Source organism: Ochotona curzoniae, unplaced genomic scaffold, assembly GCF_017591425.1.
Source record: "Ochotona curzoniae isolate NIBS_2020 unplaced genomic scaffold, NIBS_Ocur_1.0 contig_2210, whole genome shotgun sequence".
NCBI classification, from domain to species: domain Eukaryota; kingdom Metazoa; phylum Chordata; class Mammalia; order Lagomorpha; family Ochotonidae; genus Ochotona; species Ochotona curzoniae.
In genome coordinates this window covers 18,677,992-18,704,434 of record NW_024465369.1, presented here as the reverse complement: position 1 = coordinate 18,704,434, position 26,443 = coordinate 18,677,992, and the positions used below count along the sequence as shown (strand labels likewise).

The window sequence follows — 26,443 nt, the reverse complement described above, 5'->3', positions numbered from 1 at the left end:
ACATAATATGTGAGCCATGTGCTTATTTATTTATTTTCCATTCCCTCTACTAGCAAGCTCCACAATAATTTTATTCATGGATTTATGTCAGTACCCAAGGGGGTACCGAGCATATGGTAGGCAGTAGATACTTATTGACAGAATAAAAGTAAACGTGGCTATTATTCTCACTTTTAAGATGAAAAAACAGAACCTCACAATGGCAAGTGAATTTAATGGTTAATAAATCACTAGTTAACTTATGCCATACAGGTTTTAAATGCAGATTTACCTCATACAAAGTGTCATATATTAAACTCCATACACTAAATATTTAGAAAAGCTTTTGAACCTAACATTAGAATTTTGTGGCCAGGCTGTAGACAATTTATAGCAAGGAGTTATGACTCTGAGTTGCCATTAGTTGGAAGTTATTGAAGGGCACTGAGCAGGCAAGCAGCATCCTCTGAGAAGTGTTTCTAGAAGATTTATCTTCCATCAGTGTGGAAAAAAAGATAGGAATAAGAACATCACAGCAGCAAGAAGGTTCAAAGATCTAACCCATTCATAACTCCTTTAGTTGCCAGGAGTGGCAACTTCAGATTATGAAATATAATAACCATCATATTGCTCATATATTAAAATTTAATATATTTTCAGCATTTTTTAGTTTTTCATTTTAAGATGACTTTCTTAAACATACAGCTGCATCTTTATAGACGTATACAATACTTTATTTTTATCCTCTTTTAACCTAATAAAGTCAAAAATGTAAAAGTATGTTCGTGGTACTATCTTAAACAAGAAACAAAGACTTAGTCACGTCACCTCAATATCATAACTAAGTCACTTTAATGTTTGGAATAAGCATGTATTCATTCTATACTTTTCTAGTAGTGGTACCTCTGAAACTTGTTATTAGTGCTTGCATTAGTATCATAAAACTACTATACCTAATGAATACAAATTCAATGCCCAGAAGAAAGCAGAAACTTATTCTCTTTAAGCTCTGAGGGCTGTGGGGCCAAGAGCAATGTCAGGAGAGCTGAGTTGCTGCAAAACCTCTGGGATAAAATCCTTTCCCACTAGTACCTGGGTCTGGGGCTCACCATAATCTTACATAATCTCATTTCAACACTTACAGGATTACACATGCTTTACCATTGCAAATAGCCTATTTCTTAACTGAGAACAATTTTAACATTCCAGATTCACATGAATTCTGTGGAACACTATTCATATCATTACAATGCTTATGAAATATCTGACCAATCTGTAAGGAATGTAAAAAATATTGGCATACAAAAGGACGTACACAATCTTGCTGATATTATCAAGTTATAACACAAAACTTTTATGCTTCCATCTGTTGGAAAATATATTTCCATATTTGAAATATTTGACATATTTGAAAACTTACTATTTTCCTTATGCATTGCTTATGTTAATGTATTTTTGTTACAGAGAGACTTCCAGTTAGAATCTTGACTCTCCATATTAGTAAATTATTTTAGGGCTAAAAATCAAATTTTAGATGTGCAGGTACTTCCATTGTGACAGTATTGAGTAAATAACCACTGAATATTTCCCTCCTATTTCATATGTCTCCTAGGCTAGGCAATTGTGAACATAGTAAAATAGATTTACTTCACTTCTGTCAGACAGAAAGGGGAAAAAAAGGAAAATTAGAAATAAATTTAAAAAATATGTCAGAGGCTGAAAACTGAAGTCATATAAAACCATGTAGGAAATAAAGTGAAGGGATGGGGAAAACTTTCTATTTTGAAAGAATGTGGCTTTGACACATGTGATATGTTTGGAGGAAGTAAAGGCTGAGGGAGGAATAAGACATAGGGAGTCAGATGCAAGAGAAAGAACATCACAGACAAAACAATCACTAAGACAAAGGCAGAGGTAAATGATAGTTGGAATGGAGGAAATAATTGGAGAATATTAAGCCATGAAGTCAATGTGATGCCACTCTATCTGGCAAAGAACTTAACTAAGCCACTGTAAGATGTTTAGCTCTTTCCCTCACAGGGGCCTTCAAAGGCATGAGCAGGGTCATAGCATGATCAGATGCAAATAAAAATTCTCAATTCATTTTGAAGGAAGAATAGAAGTATCTCCTGATATGAAGCGTGAGAGGAAGAGAAATATTAAAAATAAATATGATTTTTGGCTTAAACAGCTGAAATGAAAAAGATATAACAACTGAAATATAAAATACTACAAGTAAGGATGATTTGACTGGAAGAATAAGAGTTCAATATTGGACACAGTAAGTGTAAGATGCTTCCTAAAATCTAAAAAGATGTTCAAATTTGCACAGATGAGAGATGGGAATATACATTTGGAAGTTATAAAACTATCACAAGGAATATAAAGCAATGATATTGGACTGAATATCATAACTAAAGGGATGAGTTTGAAAAGCTACAGACAAGATCACCCTGTTTCCTGGGCTACCTGAACAAGAGGAAGTAAGCTGAAGAGAGATAGCCTTTGAAGCAGATCAGAAATCAGTTAATGATGTTACAAAAACCAGGACCGTGAGACCATCTCTATGATAAGTGACAGTATGATGTGGACATCAGGATTCCTGTCTGAGGAACATTCAACAAACAAGTAGGATCAAGGACAAGAACAGACCACTGAGCTCAGCAATAAGGAGCCTCTAGGTGAACTTCATAAAAGCATGGTCTCACTAAAGTATAAAGAATATTGCCCCAACAAAACATCAGCAACAATATACAATATATCAGTAACACTGTATTATGTGAAACAGTTTTATAGGTACTGGAATTCCCCCCACCCCTCCCACAACCCTCCATCCATGGTGGATTCCTCCACCTTGCTGCATAACCACAGTTCAATACTATGTCAATTAATTCCATTTTTTTTTTCAAAATAATTCTCTTATTTCCACCATTCAGATGTTTGAAGACCAGGTGACATGGGTACAGGGTGCTTAATGAGTAGTAGCAGCTCTTAAGGGTAGACTAAAATGCAGAATATAATCATGTGCTAGTAAATCATGAGACTTATAAATGAAAAACTCGTAAGAAAAAATTTGCAACTGTTTATTTTCCCTCTTAAAATCCAGCAAGAATGCAGGCATCATGGAATTGCATATTAAGCCAACATTTTGGACAACAGCAAGAACTACCAAAGTTCCTGAGATCAAGTTGTGCCAGTTACCCAGATTCAGCTTGCTGCTAATGGGTCTTGAAGGCAGCTGATGATAGACTAAGAACTTGGATTCCTGTCATTCATGCTGGAGACTCAGACTGAATTACCTTCTCTTGGCCTCAGTATGCAAACACTGTCTACTGTGGTACTTGGGATTGAACCAGTACTTGAAAAATCTCTCTTCCTCTCTACCTGGCTCTGCCATTTCTATTTTCTCCCACCATCACACTGCCTTTAGTCTTTTCTCAAAATTCAGTGGGAATTTTTTAAAATACAATGTACTAAAGGAAATAATGTACGGCGAGCAAAACTGTGCATTAAACAATGTTTTAAAATGCACAAAATGATTAAGATATAAATTTAGACAAGAAGTTTATAAAAATGAAATAAAGTAGGAGCTCTACTAGAAATATAGACAAATAAAGCAAAACTTAATTTTACCACTCTATTTGCAGCAAGCTTAAAGGGTTTTAATCCTATCTTAGACTTTCAATGCCAGAAAAGGTTTTTAATATGGATTAAATATTATTAGGTCCCAGAAGAAGAATAAATATTCCAAGAAGGAAATCATTTATTTTATGAGCAATCAACTAATTTTAATGAAGTCATATTTTAGAAGTGTTTCTAACTAAAGGGCCATCCTTTTTTAGAGTAATTAAATTCAGATAATTCAACAAGTTTTTACATTAGTCTTTTGGAACAGTCTTTTTATATGTAATGATTTTTTTTACTTTATTTAATCTTCAAAATGTGGACATAGGAATAAGATCATATGAACATTGTAAGTCAAATTGGGGCCAAGGAAATAATAAAATCCAGTTTTCCTAACTGTAGCACCAATATGCTTTCCCAATATTTTGGACTATTGTATCTACCATATCCATACAACAGATCAGTGACAGAAAACATTTACACATACTGGTTCTTCTACTCATAAAGAATGAAATAGAAAATACAATGGATGTTGATTACAGTCATTCCAGGTATATTTTAAACGGACACGAGCATATTTCCACAACCTGATTCAACTTAAGATTATAGTGTACTTCAGTGGCAACACAATATTTTCGTTTATCACAGAAAAAAGTCAAAATGTTTACATATAAAAGGACGTGTGCTAACAAAATTCCTCACTATATAGATAACACACTAACAAGGGGCACATTTAGAGATAGCAAATATACTCATTCTTAAGACAGCAAAGAGCACTCTTCATCCTCTTAACAGTTTCATTAGGCAAGATACACAAAGCAAAATATTCAAAATAATTCAGCACCACAACATGATTCAAAAAAATAAATATAATCAAATTGACAGTAACATAGACCCTGCTGTGTCAAAAGATTTTTCTATGCTGTAACATTGCAAATCCATAAAGATAGAAAATATAGTTTATTTATTGTAAATATTGAATAGTTGTTAAACAAAACTATATATATATATGGGTCAAATCCTTCAATATGCAAGAAAAGCTAGTAACATAAGAACTCAAATTCTTTTTTTACTCTAAAGTAATTTAACATGCAAACATACTTGAAATCAAGTTCTAAACCTTGTTCTGTAATAAGTGATTTCATACTCCGACGAGTTCTGAAGATTCATGGGCTACGATGAAAATATATAGAAAAAGCTTTTAGAAATATTTATGCCTTTAAAAGCTAATCACATAAACAAAAATCCAGGATAAGAATATTCTCAGCAATATTTTTTTTTAGGAAATTCAAAAACATGTTCCTAGAACTAGTGTGGTAAAGAAACTGGAAATATTCTGCTTTAAGATTAATAACCAGGGCCCAGGGTAGTGGCTTAGCTGCTAAAACCCTTGTCTTGCATGCACTGGGATCCCATATGGGTGCCGGTTCTAATCTCAGCAGCCCTGCTTTCCATCAAGCTCCCTGCTTGTGGCCTGGGAAAGCAGTTGAGGATGGCCCAAAGCCTTGGGACCCAGCACCCACGTGGCAGTCCCGGAAGAGGGTCCAGGCTCCTGGCTTTAGAACAGTGCAGCTCGGGCCGTTGAGGCCAACTGTGGAGTGAATTATCTGATGGAAGATCCTCTTCTCAGTCTCTTTTTCTCTGTGTGTATCTGATTTTCTAATAAAAAGAAATCTTAAATAAAAGATTAATAACTAATATTTACAGAAAGCATGATATAGTGATGTCAAAATGCTATGTGCATCTCACACTGCATTCTGTTAGAATATCTTATGTAGTACATAGTGTTCATAGTATAATGACTGAAAATGAAAATATTATTTTTAATATTGATGAAATTCTACATACTGTTCTTTTATCTTTATTTTTTTTATTGTTAATAACATTGTATTATGTGATACAGTCTTATAGGTACTTGGATTTCCTCCGCTCCTCCCACAACCCTCCACACATGCTTTTAACTGACCGGGATTTTACTCTGTTAGCTTTGCCTTCAGACCAGGGAAGGCCTCCCCAAGAGGCCATTAAATGTTATCAGGACAATAAGATGCTGGACTCAGTGTTGGGTATGTGCTTGCAATGAAGGAATCTCAACTGAACTTGAACTGTGGTTATACATACTGTTCTTATTTCTGTTTTAGTCTTATACAATGAATACTTATGAACATTAATACTAAAGGGAAAAGCATTATTTTTAAAGATATCCAATTAATTAGATCTACCATCTTTCAAATTCATTATCTAAAAAGTTATAGTCAGTAATATTTGGAAATGTTTCAAATTTTCCAGAAAAATCTTACCTCCATTACATAAAAATGCAAGTAACTCTATGGTGAGCTGAATATTTATAGTATATCAATTACACAGAAAATAAAGGTCACTTATAGTGCATAGTGAACATGTTGTTTTTTTTTTTTTTAAGATTTATTTGTTTTATTGGAAAGGCAGACGTAGAGAGAGGAGGAGAGAAAGAGAGGAAGATTTTCCATCCATCCGATGATTCATTCCCCAAGCGACCACAACAGCCGGTGCTGTGCCAATCCGAAGCCAGGAACCAGGAACTTCTTTCTGGGATTAGAACCAGAACCTATATGGGATCCTGGCATGTTCAAGGCAAGGACCTTAACCATCAGGGTATCACACCAGGCCCAACATGTTTTTATTTCACTAGCCCAAGCCTTTCCTCAAAGAACGTTGCTTTCTAGATCAATTAGGTACGTATTTTAAAATTAAACTTTAGTTTTCTGATATAATATCCAAAATCAACTTAAGAGTTAAAGCCAGGGCCAGCTCTGAGACTGCAGCCACCTGAGATACTGGCATCCAACATGAGTGCCACTTTGAGTCTGAATTGTTCCCCTTCAGTTTGGCTTTCTACTACTGTGCCTGAAAGCAGTGGAAAATGGTCCAAGTCATTGGAGTCCTGCATCATATGGGAGAACTGCATGGATCTCCTGGCTTCTGGTGCGTCTGCACACTTAGGAGTGAACCAGCAGGTAGAAAATCAATCAGTATCTCTCTTTCTCTCTCTCTCATGCTGTCTCTTGTTCTCTTCTCTCTTTCTCAACTCTGCCTTTCGAGTAGCTGGATATATCTTCCAAAAAAAAAAAAAGAGTTAAAAGCACATATATCTCCTACAAAAAATACAGGAATGAATTTTCGTAACCTTGTCATTGGAAAAGAGTTCTTTAACAATAGATGAAGCATCAAAAGAAAAAAAAAAAAAGATGGAAGGAAGGACAGACAGTCAGAGGGCTTGAAGTATCTTACGTACTTAAAATGGTATTTATGAAATGTGTGAAACTGTTTTCATAAACAAATAAATAAATATCATCTGCTCTTACAACGATCCATTTTTGTGTTATTATTATTTTTCAAGATACATTTGTGAGGGCATAGGGATTGCCCCTGTTTGCTCCCCTTTCTTCCTCCCCAATCTCCACCCCACCACCATTTGTTTTTCCTGTATCATTCCAATAACATAGCCCTTCAGTGATGGTCACAAGTTCAAAATTTTTCTGTTTAAAGGCATCATTGCATTTTGGGTATAGGCAATGGTAGAAAAAAATTAAAAAGCAAGCGTAAGACTTCCAGACTAAAAAGAATGTACAAAAACATTGAATGGATATTTTCTCATAAAGGTAACTGCCCAAAAATCTCATGGAATGTGCTGAGCATCAACAGTTATCAAGACATGAACAATGAAATAAAACTAAGAAACCATTCAAAGCAAATAAGATACCATTAAAACAAAGCTGGTGGCTATAAAGTTTTGACAGCGCTGTAGAGTAGTAAGTGGAACGCTCCTGCACTGCTGACAGGAATAGCCTGACAACTTGGGAAAACAGATTGGCAGTATGTCACCAAACTAAACACACTAGACTATGAATCAGCACTCAGCACTTCCACCCTTGATATTTTCCCAAAACTTGCAAAAACATATGTCCTCACACAAAGTCTTGTGTAGGAATACAGGAGCTTTATTCACAATAATAAAGAGATGGAAACAACCTTAAATGTCTACCAACAAGGAAAAAGATAAATAAATTATAGCTTAGTCACATGTTGTGGTCTGAATGTGTCTCCCAAATTCATGTGCTCAGTCTTCAGTGTGAAGGTCTTGGTGAATAGAATCTTTTTGGTGGTGTTAGGTTAGGAGAGCCTGCACTCATGAATGAATCAACATTATTATAAGCCAGTGCTATAAAAAGGGTTTGTGAGAGTGGGTTATTTTTCTTTTACCCTCTGTCATGTGAAGACACATTTCTCTTCTATGTGGGACAAAGAAATATGGCATTACCTTGGAAACAGAAACCAAACTTGCCAGCAAGTTGGAACTTCAAGCCTCCACAGCCGTAACCAATAAACTTCTGTTGTTTATAAATGACAGTCTTGGGGGTTCTGTTAGAGCAGCACAAAACTGAGACACAATATATGCTTCATCTCAAAAGCCTCAAGCTGAGCACAAGTAGGCAAACACAAGAAAGGTAATAACATACAAATTTCTTTAATAAGACTTTTTTTTGGACTAGCCATCACCAATCAACTGTACCTTAAACAATAACATTCATGCTCTGGGATTAAATTAAAAGACTTAACTGCAATACATTTGATGGGAGGAGTATCATGACTGTGAAGCTGAACCCACCATATTTTTTTTATCAAAACTCACCAATTTCTTTATAATGGAGCAAATATACACTCAACAAAGCCAAGTTTTACATAATAGTATTTTTTGTCTCTAAAGCTATATTTACACAGAGCATTATTTATTGACTAACCCTAAGTCCTAATCTAAAACTGCACCTCCTTATTCTCAGAAATTTCTGGATCTGATAATTTTTTTTTCCTTTTAATGCCTTCTGATATGGGTTTTAAAGTAACTTTCCACTATCTGCATTTACTCTGGTGTGCACAGTAAAATCAACTTAAAACCTTTCAACATTTTATTTAAGTTGCTCTAGCTTTCATAAATAGCCCTGCTTATGTTTGCTCTGTGTTCCTCCATTGTCACATTCCATATGACAGATATGCTACATTTTTGTTAGCACACAAAATATCTAATAAGACAGTCCAATTGTGAAGACTTACTTCACCTTACTGGTTGTGGAGGTTAAAAGTCCAAGTTTGAGCGAGGCCTGTTGCACTGGACATCTAATAGGCTTGGGGACGGTAGTGGCAGAGCATGTGCAGGAGAAAAATGCTCCTGGGGTGAGCCACGAACTGCAAAGTGAATACACGCCTGCTCAGGCTTTTCTAACAAACACTCAAGAAAACCTTCTGAGCCATGCTCCCAGAGCCGTAAGGGCCTCCTAGAAGGCCCACCTACCGAACAGCATGCTTTAACATGTTTCTTCCTTCTTAGATCTATTTATTTATGACTATGGGAATGAAACTTTTGCATGAGTTTAGAAGCCATACCCCCACTCAAACCATAGCAGTGCACCTAAACCAGCCAGAAGTCTCTTCACTGACAGTACTACTACAAAATATGTGATCATCCTATGCATGTCTTTGTACTGCAGAGACATATAATCCAACAGGATTCTGAAAGAAAAAGGGTCTCCAGATTATAGCTCTGTCAATTTGAATGGTAAATCAAATTATATAGCCCAATGAAAAATCAAAATCATTCTAAATTGGGGCTATGAAAACTTAACAACTTTCTAAATGAGTGCTTTAGTCACAATAGTTGAGTTATTTCAAGTTAGAACTCCTACATCTCTGATCGTGGAGAATGTTCAGGAGGCCGCTGTTACAGTGCAGGAGGTAGAAGCTTCATATGTGACTTAGACAGGCTGTATCAGAGCTCCAGCTTGAGCCCTGGCTGCTCCACTTCCAACCCAGTACCCGGCTAACGTGACTAGGAAGAAAGAGATGAAGCCCCACATATTCAGTCCATATCATCCACCTGCGACACCCCAATGGAGTTTCAGGCACCCGAGTTGGGCCTGGACCAGCCACAGCCATTGCAGACATTTGGGCAGTGAATGTGCAGATCCAAGACGACTCTGAAGATGGATAAACAGATATAAACCTCACTCTAGTTTCAAATAAATAGAATAATCGTTTCTACTTAAAAAAAAAAAAAAGAGCATTGAGAAGGTAGTATGCATTCATTCCCCATTCAAAGAGCAGTTTTAATTGAGCACCTCTTATGATTCGGTCACCATTTAAAGGACAAGGATGTAAGACAAAACTGATTGTAAAAATCTGTCTTAGGCCTTGGCACGATAACATGGTGGTTAAGGTCCTTACCTTGCATGCCCAGGATCCCATATGAGCGCCGGTTCTAATCCCAGCAGCCCCGCTTCCCATCAAGCTCCTTGCTTGTGGCCTGGGAAAGCAGTCGAGGATGGCCCAAAGCCTTGGAACCGTGCACCCATGTAGGAGACCTGGAAGAAGTTCCTGGCTCCTGGCTTTGGATTGGCGCAGCTCCAGCCAATATTTATAAAAAGAAATAAATCTTAAAAAAAATCTATCATAGCTATTTATCTAAAGCATAAACTTCTATTGATAATGACTTCTAGTGGATAGATACATGCTTAACTCTTTAATGCTGAGCTATGTGGTAGTTTGATCTCTTACTCTCTATTGAATCATCTATGGATTTCATGGTATTGAAAATCAGAATTTCCTTCAAAGAACTGATACTATTTCACTGGGTTTTGTTTCCTTGTTTGCTTTATTTCAGTATCTTTACTTCAACGATGCAGGACTGAGGTACTGATCACCCATACAATTCTGAATCATTTTCTCACCTGTTAAACACAAGAATATGTCTTCTTCATTAAACTAGTCCCCTGTGCTGACACAAATCAGTTCTCAAATACCTTTTATTGGATGAATAGTCCCAGTGTAATACTATATAATGATGGCATTATTTATTATACCTTATCATTGTGTAATTACTATGCAATTGGCATATATTTAATGTTTACTTTGATAAATGTAAATGCAGGCAGTTACTTTCATAAATAATATCTAAAATGATTTCAGAAAAGGAAACCTTTTTACTCTTAACAATTACAAACTGGAGAGTTCAAATGATTTAATACTCCATTTAGTTGCCATCAACTTCAAATGGTCTTAACTAGTAAGTATAACTTATTATGTCTTCATTTAAATAAACATAAAGTACCTTTGTTGTCTTACATATCTAATTCATAGCATAATATCTCCTTCTGAAGTTGAATATCAACACATACTTCCTTTTCCAGAAGCACTGAGTGGATACATTGTTCTTAGCAAACAAGTGAAATTCCTTTCCCTCAAGTCCTGTAAAATTTGTATTTATTATACATTTCTATCAAAATGCTAGAAATTTCTTTTATCTTTGATTTTGTTCTTAACAACTAATGCACTAAATTCTATAGTTGAGGAAATGCAAATTTCCATTGGTACTTTATTTCTCCTGATAATCCTTCCTTCCAATTTTCACATATATATGTAACCATTATTTTTTCTAAGATTTTTTTTTAAGATTTATATTTACTTTGAGAGGCAAATTTACAAAGAGAAAAAGAGAGATAGATCTTCCATCTGCTGGTTCACTCCCGAAATGGCCACAATGGCAGGAGCTGAGCTGATCAGTAGTCAGAAGAAAGGAAATTTTCCAGGTCTCCCACGTGCATGCATGGGTCCAAGGACTTCCGCCATTCTCCAGCTTTTCCAGCCCACAGGCAGGGAGCAGGATAAGAAGTGGAGCAGCCAGGACTCAACACAGTTTCCATACGGGTTGTCAGCTCTGTAGGCCAAGGATTAGCCTGTTGAGCCATTTTGGTTGCTGTCTTACAAAACATATGGCTTTCTACTTTCCAATGTTGTTATTTTTTGGTCTTTAGGAGACAGGGTGATTCTTTCAGACAAATTTCTGATTAAATTGTACTTCTACATTACTAGTAACTAATCTGGTACTTTAGCTGAATGAAAGAATAAAATATTGATATCATTATCCTTAGCAATTTGGAAACTAGAACCTATGGTTACATGCAAACAGAGTGTCAACTTTCTAATGTCTGAATTAAGATTCCTGAATGTCACAGATGTACTTTTCCTAAAGTTATCATAAGTCACGAGCTAGCTCTGCTTCCTTTACAAATACCCTTATTGGTATAAATATTGTATAAATAGTATGTTATATATTATAATTAAGCTGCATTTTACAGGGACTCAAAGTACACTTAAATTTAGGACACAGCATAGTGTGGTGATTCAAGGTACAAACCTAAACCCTGACAATCCAAGCTTTGAATCCTTTCTTCCTTCTCACTAAAGCTGGAAAATGTGAGGAAATTAAAAGTAATCAATATCTCCATTTGTCATTTTTAAATGGGTACCTGTCTTCAATGCTGCTGTAAAAATTAATTTTTAAAATACTCAAAACTGGCAATTAAAGATAAGAACTATCCATTGTAATGTTTTTAAAAGATAATAATTATTATTTTTAATTTTTTATTTTATTTTGCATATCCAAAAGGCAGAAAAGAATAGGGAAAACACAGCAAAGAAACATGACAACTGAATCTTCCATTTCTGTTTCAGTCTAGAAATGCCTTTATCAACCAGGGCTTGGAGTCAACAGCTCAACAGGAACTCAATAAATTGAATTACCATCTACGGCCTCCCAGGGTGTGAACTAGCAAGAAGCTAGAATGAAGAGCAGAGCTGTGAGTTTTGCCTGGTAGAATAATCAAAGCTTTTTGTGGATATGAGTATAAAAGATGAAGGCAAACACCAGAGGCCAAAGTTTTATAAGGCCTATTAATTTTTGAACACTATTTATAGAACTGATGGAAAATTACATGGGAAATATATGGCCTTAATCAACTTGGCATATATGCACTACTTCTTGTTAAGGCTATGAATATTATCACCTGAAAATTCCAGGAGTCATCATAATTTATACAGTGCAACGTTAACAATGGCAATGCATTTCAATCAATCATACCCTTCTATCTTTCCCTCAAAAGATGAAGGCATATATTTTATAAAACACAGAAAATTTGCTGTTAATTTTAGTATTTTAATCTACTTTAATCTATCTTCAGCTTCCCTCAGACACGGATACTCCCTGAAGCACCAAACATTAATCATACAAATATCAACACGCATTGGCTGTTCAATAAATGAGAACATGGCTATGAGGAGTAGATCATTTAGGAAGCAAATGGCTGACAATAGTCCACTGTCAAAAATCCTAGCCAGCAAGGCCATCTGTCCCCTGGATTTATGAGTGAAAAACAGTCAAAGTGGCCCAACCAAGGAAAATGTGCAGGTATGGGTCAGCAACTACACTCACTTTCTTTGATTTCCCTTACTTCTGAGAAGTGATGGTCTGGGCTAAGTAGAAAAAAATAATATTGCAGAGTGTGAGAATGCCAGCAAAGGTGATAACTGCTTCACAAATGACTGCAAGCTGAACAATCTCTGTTAATTATTTTTCCTGGTTGAGATTAATACTTTCTATTGTCCAAGGAGACCTGCAGGATCCTGAGCATCTCTAAGAATAATGGCCAATCAGTTCAAGTCCTTAACATATGTGTTCGACATTGTCATCCAAATCAAAACTTGAAGCTGTGATGCAAACAACCAATTTATTGATGACTGACTCTTTTATTGAATTGATTGTTTAATAACTGAATTTTATTCTAATGGTTCTTAAAACCTTGGCAGGCCTCCTTTGCTTCATTCTGACATATGAGAACAGGAGTCACCAAGTGAAGCCCTAACAGACTTCACAGGTACCTCTCTCTTGACTTAACTGTGTATCAATATACAGGTCCAGGTCAGGCAGAGCAAGCATATCCAGACACTAGGGGCAGAAGACTCAGCTCTATTTAATTTGGAACTTCCACAAGCTGTATCAATGCCGATAATAGGACTGATACTTGACATTCCAAGAGAGAGGGTTTGAGTAACTGTCACTTGGAGCACAGTTGGCATATAGACAAGTGCACAGAACACAAAGATGGGTGCAAACCTAAGCACCAAAATGCCATGCATTCAGAGAGCATAACTGCATACCAAGCAATATCCACACCTCCCTGACCCAGTAAAAACACCTGTTCAGCATCCATCTGGAAGGCAGCTGTGGAAATCTCATTTCTCTGTGAGGTCTCCTTAATGCCCAAGCATAAGTCCCCAAATTCCTTCTCTGGGTTGTTATATATTGGCCTCTTATCAATTTCTTCATTTAAAAAAATGCTTTATTTTTTGATGTATTGGAAATGGAGAGAGACAGATCTTTCATCAGCTACTTCACTCCTCTAATACCGTAACAGTCAGACGTAGATTCAAGCTATGTGTCACAAGCTCCACCTGGGGTTTCTGCATTGGTTGCACAAGCCTGATTCTTTGGGTCAGCCTTTGCTGCCACCTAGGCATATAAGCAAAAGAAGCTGTATCAGAAGTGCAGAATAGCTAGCACTCAAATCTAGCTATTCTGCATGTGGGTGTTCTCAGCTTAATTCACTGAAATAAAACACCTTTGTCTAGGTAATTTCTAATGTAAGGCAGTCAAAGAAAATAAGGTCAGTATCAATTCTGCCTAAATTTCCTAACTATAATAATGATAGTTATTATTATACCTACTGCACTTTTTGAAATTTAAATAACTTATTCTTATAAATATTTTATAATAGTTGATATGCAAAATTATTATTGTCATTCTAGTAAAATCATTGCCTCTTTTTCCATGAAAGCAGATCTTTGTCTTTGAAAATAAATTGTATTCCATGCCTATGCATGTGTAATATATTTAAAACTCAGCATAAAGAGTGGGTTCCATTCCCTTTCAGAATAACGTAACACCGTATCACTCTGACCTCTGTGATGATAAAATCTTCTGGGATGTTTAAGCAGATTTTTTTCATAATGTTATTTCTATACCACCATTTCTATTCTCAAACCACAGAGATTAGCCATGGACTGAACAAAAGTAAAATACTAAAATATTTCTGTAGTTTCATTGAACAAAAAAGTATACATATATAATAACTCATGTGGGGATATGTTGACTTTTAAAAATGTGATTTGCATTCATCTCATGTTGTAGAAGACAATTGAGAGCCAAGATTTATGCAACAGCCTGAGGACAGAGGACAGTGAGGACCCAGGACTAAGATTCACCTTAGCATGGTACTGAAGCAAAACTGTCACATGACCTGAATTTCCCCCAGAGTGACTACAGGTGTACCAGCAGAATCACTGCCATTTTAAAATATCTATTTTCTTCAAATAGCTATTCCAGCACATCCACTCTGGGAGCTGCACAACTCAATTTTAGTCAGAAATGTCTTTTAAAGCATTTTATTTCTAGGTGGCACCAGAGAGACATAAAAATATTCACATGCTCCCTAACAATTGCTTATGCTACCCAAAAGTGTTTCTTCACAAAGCACAAACAGGATTTAATATTTGTACAGACTATTTGGCCTAGTGTACATGTTGCAGAAAAGATCCTGTCATCATCTATTTTATATCATCATCCAATAGTTAATGAGTAAAATTAGCATACTGACTCAGGACCAAAGATCCAATTATAGCCAGTGTACTCAATTTTAAAAAGAATGTAATCTAATTTTATTAAAATGTCTATAAAATAATTTTAATTTTTTATTGAGGGTTGAAAATGTCGGCAAAAATCCTACTAAAAATTTCTGATCAGTTGATGAATATGTGTCTCAAACTCAGCATATCCCATATGAACTCAGTGTCCACTTTCCTACTACATCCTCCTACATTCTATAGTCTCTCAGGAAATTAGATCAAACAGCACCCTGCAAGAAATCTGAGACTTAGTCTTGAAACTTCCATCTCCCACATTTGCCCTATCCAACCGGTCATCTAGCCTATTACTCTAAGATCTTAAACATCTCTCACTTCCTACTGACTTCACTGACACCTGGCCACCACCATTCTGCTAAGCAGGTACTGCTTCCTCCACAGACCCCTGGTGCTGCCACAGTTTCCTCCCCAGTACCCTTGAAAAGAGCGGCTATGCTCCAACGGACTCTTGTTGTATCCAGCAATCTTCCTGTAACACAAATGTGATGTCTGCATTTATCAAATCCATTAAGGGACTTCCTGCTTTTTAAATTGATTTGGTAGATCTTAACATAGGCATTTCGGATTTCATATAAAGTTAGACACATCAAATATCCCAAAACAAGTCCAGGTCTCAAATAATGCCTACATTCAGACAAAATGCCTACTGCCTTCCCATGCCTGCCTTCCCATATAAAGAAAGCCAAAATCCGGAATCCTATCTTCAAAATCAGCCTCATTGTGTAAGGTCTTGCCATTCACTGTTTTCTTAAAATGTATGCATTTGAAAAACAGTTTTCTTTTTCAAGAAGAATTATTGCATGTAACCCTAGAGGTTTAACTTTTATACTTGACTTACTATTCTACTTTTCAATCATTATTCAAGTTGATGAAACCTCAGCAAATACATTTTGACTATAATATTTACTGGCACTGACATAGCAGCGTCCATTCATTAACATTTCCATTGATATCCCCATTTCTTAGTCTTATATTTTGTTTTTATGAATAGTAGTATAATAAACAAACTTGACTATGTTAAAGAAATTATTTATCTCAGATGAAGTTTCTTTGGTGATCCCCCCAATTGAAATGCCAGACTCAGAACCCTAACCATGAAGGGACAGAAGATGGAACAAGTTAATCAACCACCTCAGCTATAGGTTGGCAACAAAATACCGGGCAAATAGAGATGCTATGATGGACAATGTCAATTAATGGATTTTTCAACAACCTCATCGTGTTTGGAGAGGCAAGATTGGCAGCAATTTCAAAACTGGTGACCTATTGAAACCACTTCAACGAGTATCTCAGAGCATGCCACACATGCGGGACCTGGGGTGGGTGGGAAACCGGGTGGGGCTTCTCCCTCAATATCCTTCTCTACCTCAGATATATGAAGGAAACAATATGGAAATAGTAGTCTTACCCACTTTCCTGTAGCCCTTGACCCTTTTAGCCCAAATTAACTATGTAAAGATTGTCAAAATTAAAAAAAATTATTAAATAAAAAAAGAAATTATTTTGGGTATGTGATGATGAATGCTGAAACACACGCTAATATTTTGGGAAGAAGTTGTTCTTTAATATATTTAACCCCCCAAAAAGCCTAGATATCCACTATTTCTACTGATGCATATATCCTTTTTAATTTCTTCCAACAGGATAGATATAAAAATGTCACTCTATCCTTGATATGCATTTCCCTGAGTAAAACCGGTGATAATCATCACTTCAGAAATGTATTTGTCATATTTGTTTTCTGTCTAATGAAACATCTATTCAAATCTAGTGTGTCTTGTCTGCTTTAAGATTATTTGACTTTCTGCATTAATAATAGAAATGCTATTATATATAATATACATAATTAACTTATGTGCACTACTTCATAACTTGCCAGTGTGTATCTGAATATCTTCCAGAATTTTCAAGCTCCAATTTACTTTCTTTATGCTTGAATAAATAAATATTTTCAATTTCAACAAATTTAACATTTTTTTCTTATACTCAATGTTTTCAGTGTTTAAGAATATTTACTCTAATACATTATAGATATTTGGTTTTTAGTGTCAACATTGTAGTCTCAATTGTTGGAAAAGTTAACTTGTAATTTAATTAGAAATAACCCTACTACATTTTTCCCACTTATTGTAGATGCACTATAATCATTTTAATCCAAAGAAAATTTAGTATTTTTGTCTGAAACTAATTATTTCATTATACTTTGAAATAATTTTGTAAGTTTCTTTACTTGTTTTAGGTGACTATATATTTAATGAGACAGAAACATGACAGAAAATATGATACAAAACATATGATACAAATTCCTAAATACATACTCTGAAATAAACAATAATAGAAAATAAAATTAAAGCCCTCAAGTACAGCTTCCATTTTTCAAGATCAATGTTTCAATAAAACCTGAAATACAATGAACTGAACTTCTTCGTCCCCCTTGAATTTATATGTTGAAATCCTAATCTTCAAGGTTTTAGGATGGTTTTAGTAGGTAAGGGCACAGGAAGAGAGGAGGTCCTGAGAGTAGAGCCCTCAAGAAAGGAATTATTGTCCCGGTGAGTAAGGCCCCAACAGACTCCTCAACCCCTTTTCAAGTGAGCTGAGAAGAAAGCATTTTGTGAAGTGCATGCCCTCTTGAGACACCCCCATCAGCAACACGATCTCAGGTGCACCAGTATCTCAAATTGGGAAATACACATTTTGTTGTTTTGTATAATGTGCTAGTCAATGTTGTTTTGTTATAACCACCCAAAAACACTAGAATAACAAGTCTTAGAAACAAAGGAAATATAGTTTTACTTAACAAATAAAATACAGGGAAAAGTTACTAATGTTGCCTGGCAAAATGAAATTTCATATCTGAAGATTTAAGAGTGAAGACCAAGGACTTGTATCAGAGAAATGGTATATTTTTGGTTCAAGAAGAAATGACTGTCAGAGTTTTGCTGAATCAGGTTATATATATATATATTTTTTTTTTGACCAAGCTAGACGTCTCCATTCAACAAAAGCAAAGTAATGATTCTAAACAGCTATGATCCATCAAAACACATTTCCACTTTTAGGCAAGCAGCAGCTCAACTGACTGTAACGAAGAAGCAAAGAAAGCTGATTTATTCTACAGTTTTAACTAAAAATCAGCAAATCAATCCCATTTCATTTACCAAGAACTGATGTACCCAAAAGTTCTCCTCTCTGAAGAAATACAGTTTAATGGCATACAAAATGGGTCAAGGTGCAGTCACTTCCAAGGTGCATTTTTATCCGTTTTGGCATTAAGCTACAGGAAGAGATTTAGACTCATTCAGATGGAAGAGGATATTTCAAATTTCTCCAACTGAGCAAAAGCATTTTTGCAATCTGAAGCAAATCTAAGACATTCAATATATTCCTTCAACACAAGTGAATGTTTGGAAATGCTCTTCAACATTTCCCTAATTGTCATACAATCAGATCATCTCAACTAAATTTTATGAATTATAACATTTCATAGAAATATGCATGCCATTAAAATCATTGTATACACAGAAATTCAAACTAATATCAAACATGCTTCAATATTTTAGAAGCACCAACTATAGATATTTAAAATAAAAAAATCAACAAGAACACAGAGAAAATCGTTTGGAATCGGTCTGCAATAAATGAATCTGTGCTTTCACTGAACAAAGGAACACCGACAAAAACTCATTTTTTGAAATTCACCTTCATCTAATCATTAAAATCTTTCCCTCAAAAAGAAAACTTCATAATATCCTTAACATTAACTTCTGCACTCAGTACAACACTAACAACCTAGAAGCCCAGAAACTAAATGTGGCTATGAATATATGTTGTTATAAAAATTGGCTTGGGCATTCTTTTATTAGTTTAGAAGTCTTTAAGGTTGTTGTGTGCAGTTTCACTTTGCTAAATCTCCACCTATCTCACTGAAGTATTTCTCCTTCTGATGTGGTATGTGTGGTCTTATAAGGACTTTTTGGCCTTTCAGAGCATAGATTTAAAATCCTGCCCAACTTAATTGCCTGCTAAACTGATTTTTTCCTCCAGCCACAGAGCATTATAATTATAAGGTTGGAGGATATTGCAGAGGCTAACTATGTCTCCTCATTTCTTGCAGCAGGTCATCATCGGCCAAGAAAAGTGCACTAGCCTTCCCACGACCAAATGTGTATTAATAGTACAGCTGGAATGCTCTCAGTCAATGAAGCAAAACTATTCACATTTCGACATTCCAAATTTTATCAAGTCATTGCAGTTCTCCTCTCAAAAAAGAAAAAAAAAAAAAAGGAAAGAAAGGCAACATTTATTTCAGATTCACTCACCCCTCAGTGCCGGCAGCAGGGATCTCTCTTTCTTGTCATCACATTTGTTACACTCACTGAAGTACAGGAGTAGGAAGACATCAACAAGAACCCACATGAGTGAAGTGGCTAGAACCACCTTGCAGTAAACAAATCTCCTCATGTCTTTTCTTGATTTCTAGTCAACACACAGATCGAAGACAAACACTACTCTGGTAACTGGAAGCCACACAGACGAACTGCAGGTTAAAAGCAGGATACATTCCGCTATATTAAAAAGAAAAGAAAATTTCATTATTACATGTTATTTTATTAAATAAAGGACATATAAATGAAATATATGACATGTAATACTATCAAATAAATCAGCAAGTAGACCTTCAAATTTTAAGTTAAACCCAAATAAATAAAAGTCGTTACCAGATCCATTAGCTAAAATTCTAACATGCAATACTAGATCTGCCATTATCATGCACAGCTCTTGATTTCTTCTACCTTCATTGTTTTTAACATAAACGCCTTCTGCAGTACTTTAAACAACATCGGGCTGCTAAATAGTGAAGTTCTGAATTTACTCTGATTCAGTACTTCAGAAGGACCAAAAATAAAGAAGCAAAAATCAGTCTGTGATCACATGGGATACGGTCTCGTATCTGACAGCAGGCCTACAGATGGGTCTGTGTCACGTCATTTCCCAGTTCCAGAGACAGTCGAAGTCTCAGTGCTCTTGTGTAAAAAACCAAGATAGCAATGCCAAACCTAAAGACTTTGCATTTTCTTAATGGCCAGGCTTGAAATTCACTTTGCAGAACAGTCTTTAGTAGTAAGACATAACACAGAAAAAAAAATGGATTCTCAGGATCCTCAGAGTGATTACAGACAATAAATCAACAGATACTTAGCTTTAACAACTCCATCTGGTTTGGATAAGAAATATCCATCACAGATGTGCATGCATACAAACAATTTGTCATAAGAGAAACAACCTATTAATATAAGAATAAGCATAGTCATGATAGGAATTCTAAGTATAATAATAGACATATGTGTAGAATTATTAAGATTAAAAGTATCTGTAAAATTAATTTCACATGTGTTTGTTTACACTGCATTGAGCAATAACTACCTGCTAAAATTCAATATGTCATATATAAAGCAGACCATAAATATTCTGATATCATTTGCTACATTTGATCATAATCTCATAGACACATTTGGAATACACTATGCTAAATACAAAGACAAATGAAATATTTCATTAACATTTGTCTCAAAGTAAACATATCAAAATGCAATTTACTGAAGCAGAAGCTCTTTAAATTGAAAGCAAATGACCTATATCATAAAGGAATCGAAATTTTCCTGTCTGTTACAGTCAGTATACATTAGCAATACATTTAAATTCCAAATAAAGCAATAAATATCTACTTAAAATTTACAGTTATTCAGTATATATAATATATGAATTATGTATGTGATATATATGTGTAGATCTTCATATATACACATACGTATACAAATATATATTATTTACAAAAGAAGAGATATATCATGTGCAAATACAACCAATACATGACTTAAGCACTTTGGATTTCTTGGAGAAAAAAAGTGACACGCTAACAATGATTTTGTATATTTCATTTCCATTTTATTATTCTATAAAACATAATGATTAACTATTAGAACTCTGGCTCTAAGTCTTAAGACAAGGATTCTCCCATTTGCTTTCCCAGTTAATGTACTATGCTTTTCTAAATCAAAGGTATGGTGCTAAAAATATATATGCAATTGTAAAATACATACAATACCAATGGTCACCAAATGCCATCTCCAGAACAAATGGTTCACTTTATGATAAATAATTCAGAAAGACATTAAAGACAGTAACTGACTGTCATCACAAGAAGAGGAGACCATACATAGGCTGCTTATCTTCATGTTTCATCTTCCTGTTTTACAACATATATCCTACCCTATTTTCCTCATGAAATTTGGAAGGCTTATGCAAGGGAAAGAAAAAGAACAATTTTAAAAGAAACTCATGAAGATTATTATATCAGATAATCAGCAATTACTTAATTGTTGAGTATTAAAATGTATAAGTCATTTCCTAGTAAGAGTCTAAAACTCAAATTACAACTTTAGTTACTAGAAAAATCTAAAAACATGTATCATTTTCATTTTAATGATTATTCAAATAGAGGCTGGTGAATCTACATACCAAAATACTAAGCAGTAATACAAAGCAGTAAAACAAATCTCATTTTCATTTTTTCAAAATTTATATATATATTTATCTATTTGCTTCTTTATTTAAAATGAGAGAAAGAGAGAACTAGAGAGAAAGAGAGTTCTTCCATGCACTAGTTCATTCTCCAAGTGGCTAAACAGCTAAGGTGTAGACATGCAAAACCAGGGCCCAGAAACCTCTACAGGTCTGGTCCATACGTGGCAGAGGCCCTAGTATTTAAGCCAGCATGCATTTTCATGAAGCTGGAAAGGAATCATTAGGATCCAAACTTGCACTCTGACATAGGACACCACTGTCCCATATGGCAGCTTAACTAGCTGTGCCACAAAGCAGGCTCCCCCTATTTTTCATGTAGTTAAAATAAGTTTCTGTGTAAATTTCTGTTTTGTTTACTTAAAAGGCAGTCTGCTATAAGTTGGATATGATTCCGTGTATCCCCAGAGTCTTCACTCGAAAGAAGTCTGATTCAAGGGTGTTGTTGGAAAAGGTGGTTTGTACTCTGGGTGGAACCTACTGGGAGGTTAAAGGTAATTGGAGACGCCTTTGGCAGGAACTATGGAACTTGCGTTTTTTACTTCTTTCACGATGTGTTTTCTTCCTGCCATCTGCCATGAGCTCCTCATTGGAGTTAAGCCAACACCAGTGCTGTATCCTTAAACTGCAGAACTGTGAGATAAATAAACCTGACTCATATGATACAGTACTAATTTTATTTTAAAAAAGACTAATATGTAGTCTTTATTTAAATATTTAATATACTTAAGACTTCCTATATCTTGAAGATGGGTTAAATTATATTACTCACCAAACATATACCAAGGCAATTTTGAAATGAAAATCTCTCATATTGTACTCTCATATACTTTCTCTGAGAAAACAAAACCGACTGAGAAGAAATATAGTACACTATACAGAGTAACATTAACCAACATAAGCACAGTTGGTTGCCCGCGTTTATTTAAGAGAATCGGCATCTGTATTGTGTTTTTATTCCAGTAAGCTTCTACTTGTTTTGCAAATATAGTTTTGTTTCTCAAGCAGCCAAGAAATGGAAGTTCTGCAATATCCCTCGCTTGCCAAGCAAGTGTGGATCATGATTAACTTGCATAAAACATAGGTTCTTATATTGGCTACTACAACTTCTTTTCTAATTATAACAAATCTTTCCTGCACAGATATTTTATTCTTTAAACCTTTTCCTTTGGACAGGCAAACATTAAGACATGGAAAACTATCACTTCTCAGCCTTTTGGCTAAGATCAAGTGAAGACATGGAAACCTGTCAAGTACACCTGGCTATTCGGATTGCCATTCACTTTCATTCTTGCCTAGTACACTAAAGTACTTTATGATACAGAATATTTTTCTTAAAAATCAGTACCACTGTATCCAATACCATGGTTCAAAGGCTAACCCTTTACCTGTAAGTGTGGGGATCCTATATAGATGTTGGTCTGTGTCCCAGCTGCTCCAATTCTGGTACAACAATGGCCTGGGAAAGCAGCAGAAAATGGCCCAAAATCTTGGGACCCTGTATCTATTTAGGAGATCTGAAAGGAGCTCCTGGCTCCTGATTTCAGGCGGACACAGCGCTGGCCATTGAGACCACTTGGGAAATGAGACAGAAATTGGAAGATTTTTGTCCTTTTCTCTGTAAATCTGCCTTTCCAAAAAAATTAAATAAATATTTTAAAAATGTGTACCATTTTCCTATCTTTTTAAAATACCAGGTTGAAAACATAAAAATGTTATATGAAAACAGGAAAGAAATCTTTGGGAATTTTATTTTATTTGGTTGTTACTATTTTTTTAATTAGGAGATCATTATTTATCCAAGGAGTCTAGGCTAGGTGCTATTAGACATTCTTAACTGTAAGCATATATTTTTTAGTAGAAAATTGCAAAACAGAAGCAAATTCATTCCATCTGTTTTATAAGGCTATCCCTGAAGTTGCCAAAAGATCCTGGAACATAATGTATATCTACTGGTAGTACATCCAAAAGTTTCACACTCCCAACACACTTTGAATATTTTATGTAAAATACTGGAGCCTCTGTGAGCCACTAATCTAATCAGACACATTAGAAGCATTTGGTTTACAAACTGACAAATCTAGTGAATAGACACTGAAAAAAATCCCAAATCGCCTCCTACCTTGCATAAATGAGAATAAAAATTTCAGGTAGACTCGGGGCACTGGTTTGTAGACTATACGAAAGAATTCAGTATAGAAACCACATCACCCCCAAACACATACAAATACAGACTAAAAAATAAGTTGAAAAAGATATGATAAATGTCTTTTATGGCAAGTATGAGATGCAATTTAAATATATATGTGTGTGTGTGTGTGTGTTCTCTCTTTTAAATCCACGAGGATGAATATTCATAATATAAAATTCAACTGTTAGGAGGCAACTTTTAATAGATCCAAATATACATATTGTAGAGTAACAATACTGTGATGTAAATCTTGTGCCTGCAATCACTCATTGTATGATTTATTGCAACTTAATAGTTCACTGACTTTATTTTACAGTGACAAAATATGAGGTAGTTACCTCATAAGGCTAAGATGAGTATGCATGAATTAATACATATAAAACTTTGTAAAAGTCCTTGGCACAAAGGAGAAATTCATTACAGTAGTTAGTACTGCTAGTAGCAATAGTAGTATTGTCACCAATAATACTGCCCCAAGAACAAAAAACAAGAATGAGAAGTCCCACAGCCTCTTCTTCCAGAAACAGTAGAAATTCAATGTGTGAGCTTTCACGAGGCTCAAGAAGAAAAGTATTATAATCCAAAAATATTTAGTAGATATTTTTTCTAATGGAATAGGAGTCATAAAGGGTGTTATAATAGCCAAAATTCATGAAATGCTACAATTAAGATTTGTGCAGAAAAATCAATGCAAGTATCCCATGAATACCTGATAGCATCAACTTTTAATTAATTAAAGGAATTACAGTCATAATTGAGCCAAATTAGAGATCTATTTAATGTTTCTCTGACCTCATTTCCTACCATTATTCTTTATGACAGTTGCTTGGATCTTCTGGCTCTTTAATATGTCTACTCCTGAATTGCATCTTGAAAAATGTTAGCCACATATTTTTACAACCATCACAGTTAACCCCTCCATTTGAATGGTATATACCAGAAAAGTAAATGAGTGTGAAAAAATGCAATTATATTTACTGATATATTACATATATACATATATGTGTGTATACATATACATATACAACTGATATGCAAAAAGGTATGGCAAATCAGACAAGTAAGTGAAATTCCCTTGTCGACTAGTTCCCACATCACCACATTCAGGCCAAACACCACCTGAGGGAAGCTGCACCTATGATTGGCAACCTCTCTTGCTTTGTCTATTACCTAATCCAAATGCCATGAGACACATAGGCATGACTGGTACTAAAATTTGTTCCTGCACCCTCTGCCCTCAGTATTCACTCCTGAAGATCAACACTTCTCATCTCCATGGAAACATAGCAACAGATAAAACTTTCTATCTGGCTGACAGAAATTCATCCGCTTCTCCTGATGTCTCAGCAGCTTTGATTTATACTATATATGCGATGCTAGCTATAATTCTTCAGTGACATGGCACATGGCACATGTTTGACCAAACAAATGTAATGGAACTCCAAATTAGTTTATTACCACATTCTGAGATAAAAATGTATGTGTCCCTTTGCCTCTATATTTGTACAGACTGGCAGAATGTGTGATGGACTGTATCTTTTGGGGAACTGAGAATTTAAATCACCTTTTGCAAAAGTAAACAAATCAATCTAAATTCCCCTACATGAGTGTTCCTGGGTATTAGATTGTCCTAAGATTATTTCTTGTCTGTATTAAGTAAGACCTACTAAAATCCCCTAAATATTAGGCATGATCACCAAATCAGTACTCCAGGTTACACTAATTCTGTTATTTGAAATTGTATGTATAACAGTATAATAGCTTTACATAAATGCTTTCTGAAACATATAGAATGGACTTGGTCCCACTCTGCCAGGTCACACAAATTGTTCAATGGAATGTCATACATATCATATTCATTTAAAAATTCTCCAGAACCCAAGATGACAACAAAGCACACCTGCCTTTCTTTTGGGGTATTCTAAGAATTGAGGCCACAAACAGTTCACTAAGGCTATTTCACAGGGTTACATTTTCAGTGAGAAACCTTAGAAAATCAAGTGGCATAGAACCTCCACAAAAAGCCTTTTTTCTGCATTCTGTGTAATGGTGAGTTTCCTGAAGTTGTTTATCCTACAACAAAACGTTTCTAGCTACCCAATGGTGTGCTCACACTATCTCCATGGAACACAGACATGAGTGAAGCTGATACATGTATGCTTATGATCCATGTTCTGACAATATCCATGAAACACTTATTTAATAAGCTAACCTAGCAACTTTTAAGAGTCAGATCCTTCTTCACAGACCTGAAATCATCATACACACAAAAACCAAGTAACATTTATGCGAATTTGTGTGACATTTTTTCATACATAAAAATTCTATAAAGAAACATTAATTATACTGGCAACTCTCTGAGAAATCAAGCTAATGTACAGCCTTCTACAGGTTCGAATCCTGAATACTAACACACATTAGCTGTGGAACCAGTTAATCCCAAAAGGACAAAGATCATAGGTTCTTTCTTATATAAGCCAACCCTCATGCAAAATA

General features: G+C 35.1%; 1 protein-coding gene across 5 annotated transcripts in view; it reads right to left on the bottom strand.

The window, feature by feature from the left end:
• Positions 1-26,443, bottom strand: part of GALNT13 (polypeptide N-acetylgalactosaminyltransferase 13) — a 426,836-nt gene that overhangs the window by 350,441 nt on the left and 49,952 nt on the right. For 4 of the 5 annotated variants that reach the window (XM_040972022.1, XM_040972023.1, XM_040972019.1 and 1 more), the window contains exon 1: positions 19,494-19,635. In XM_040972022.1, coding sequence (XP_040827956.1) covers positions 19,494-19,635 — 142 coding nt within the window. Of the gene's footprint in view, positions 1-19,493; positions 19,740-26,443 lie in introns of those variants that run through there. The other variant, XM_040972021.1, reaches the window with a different exon arrangement.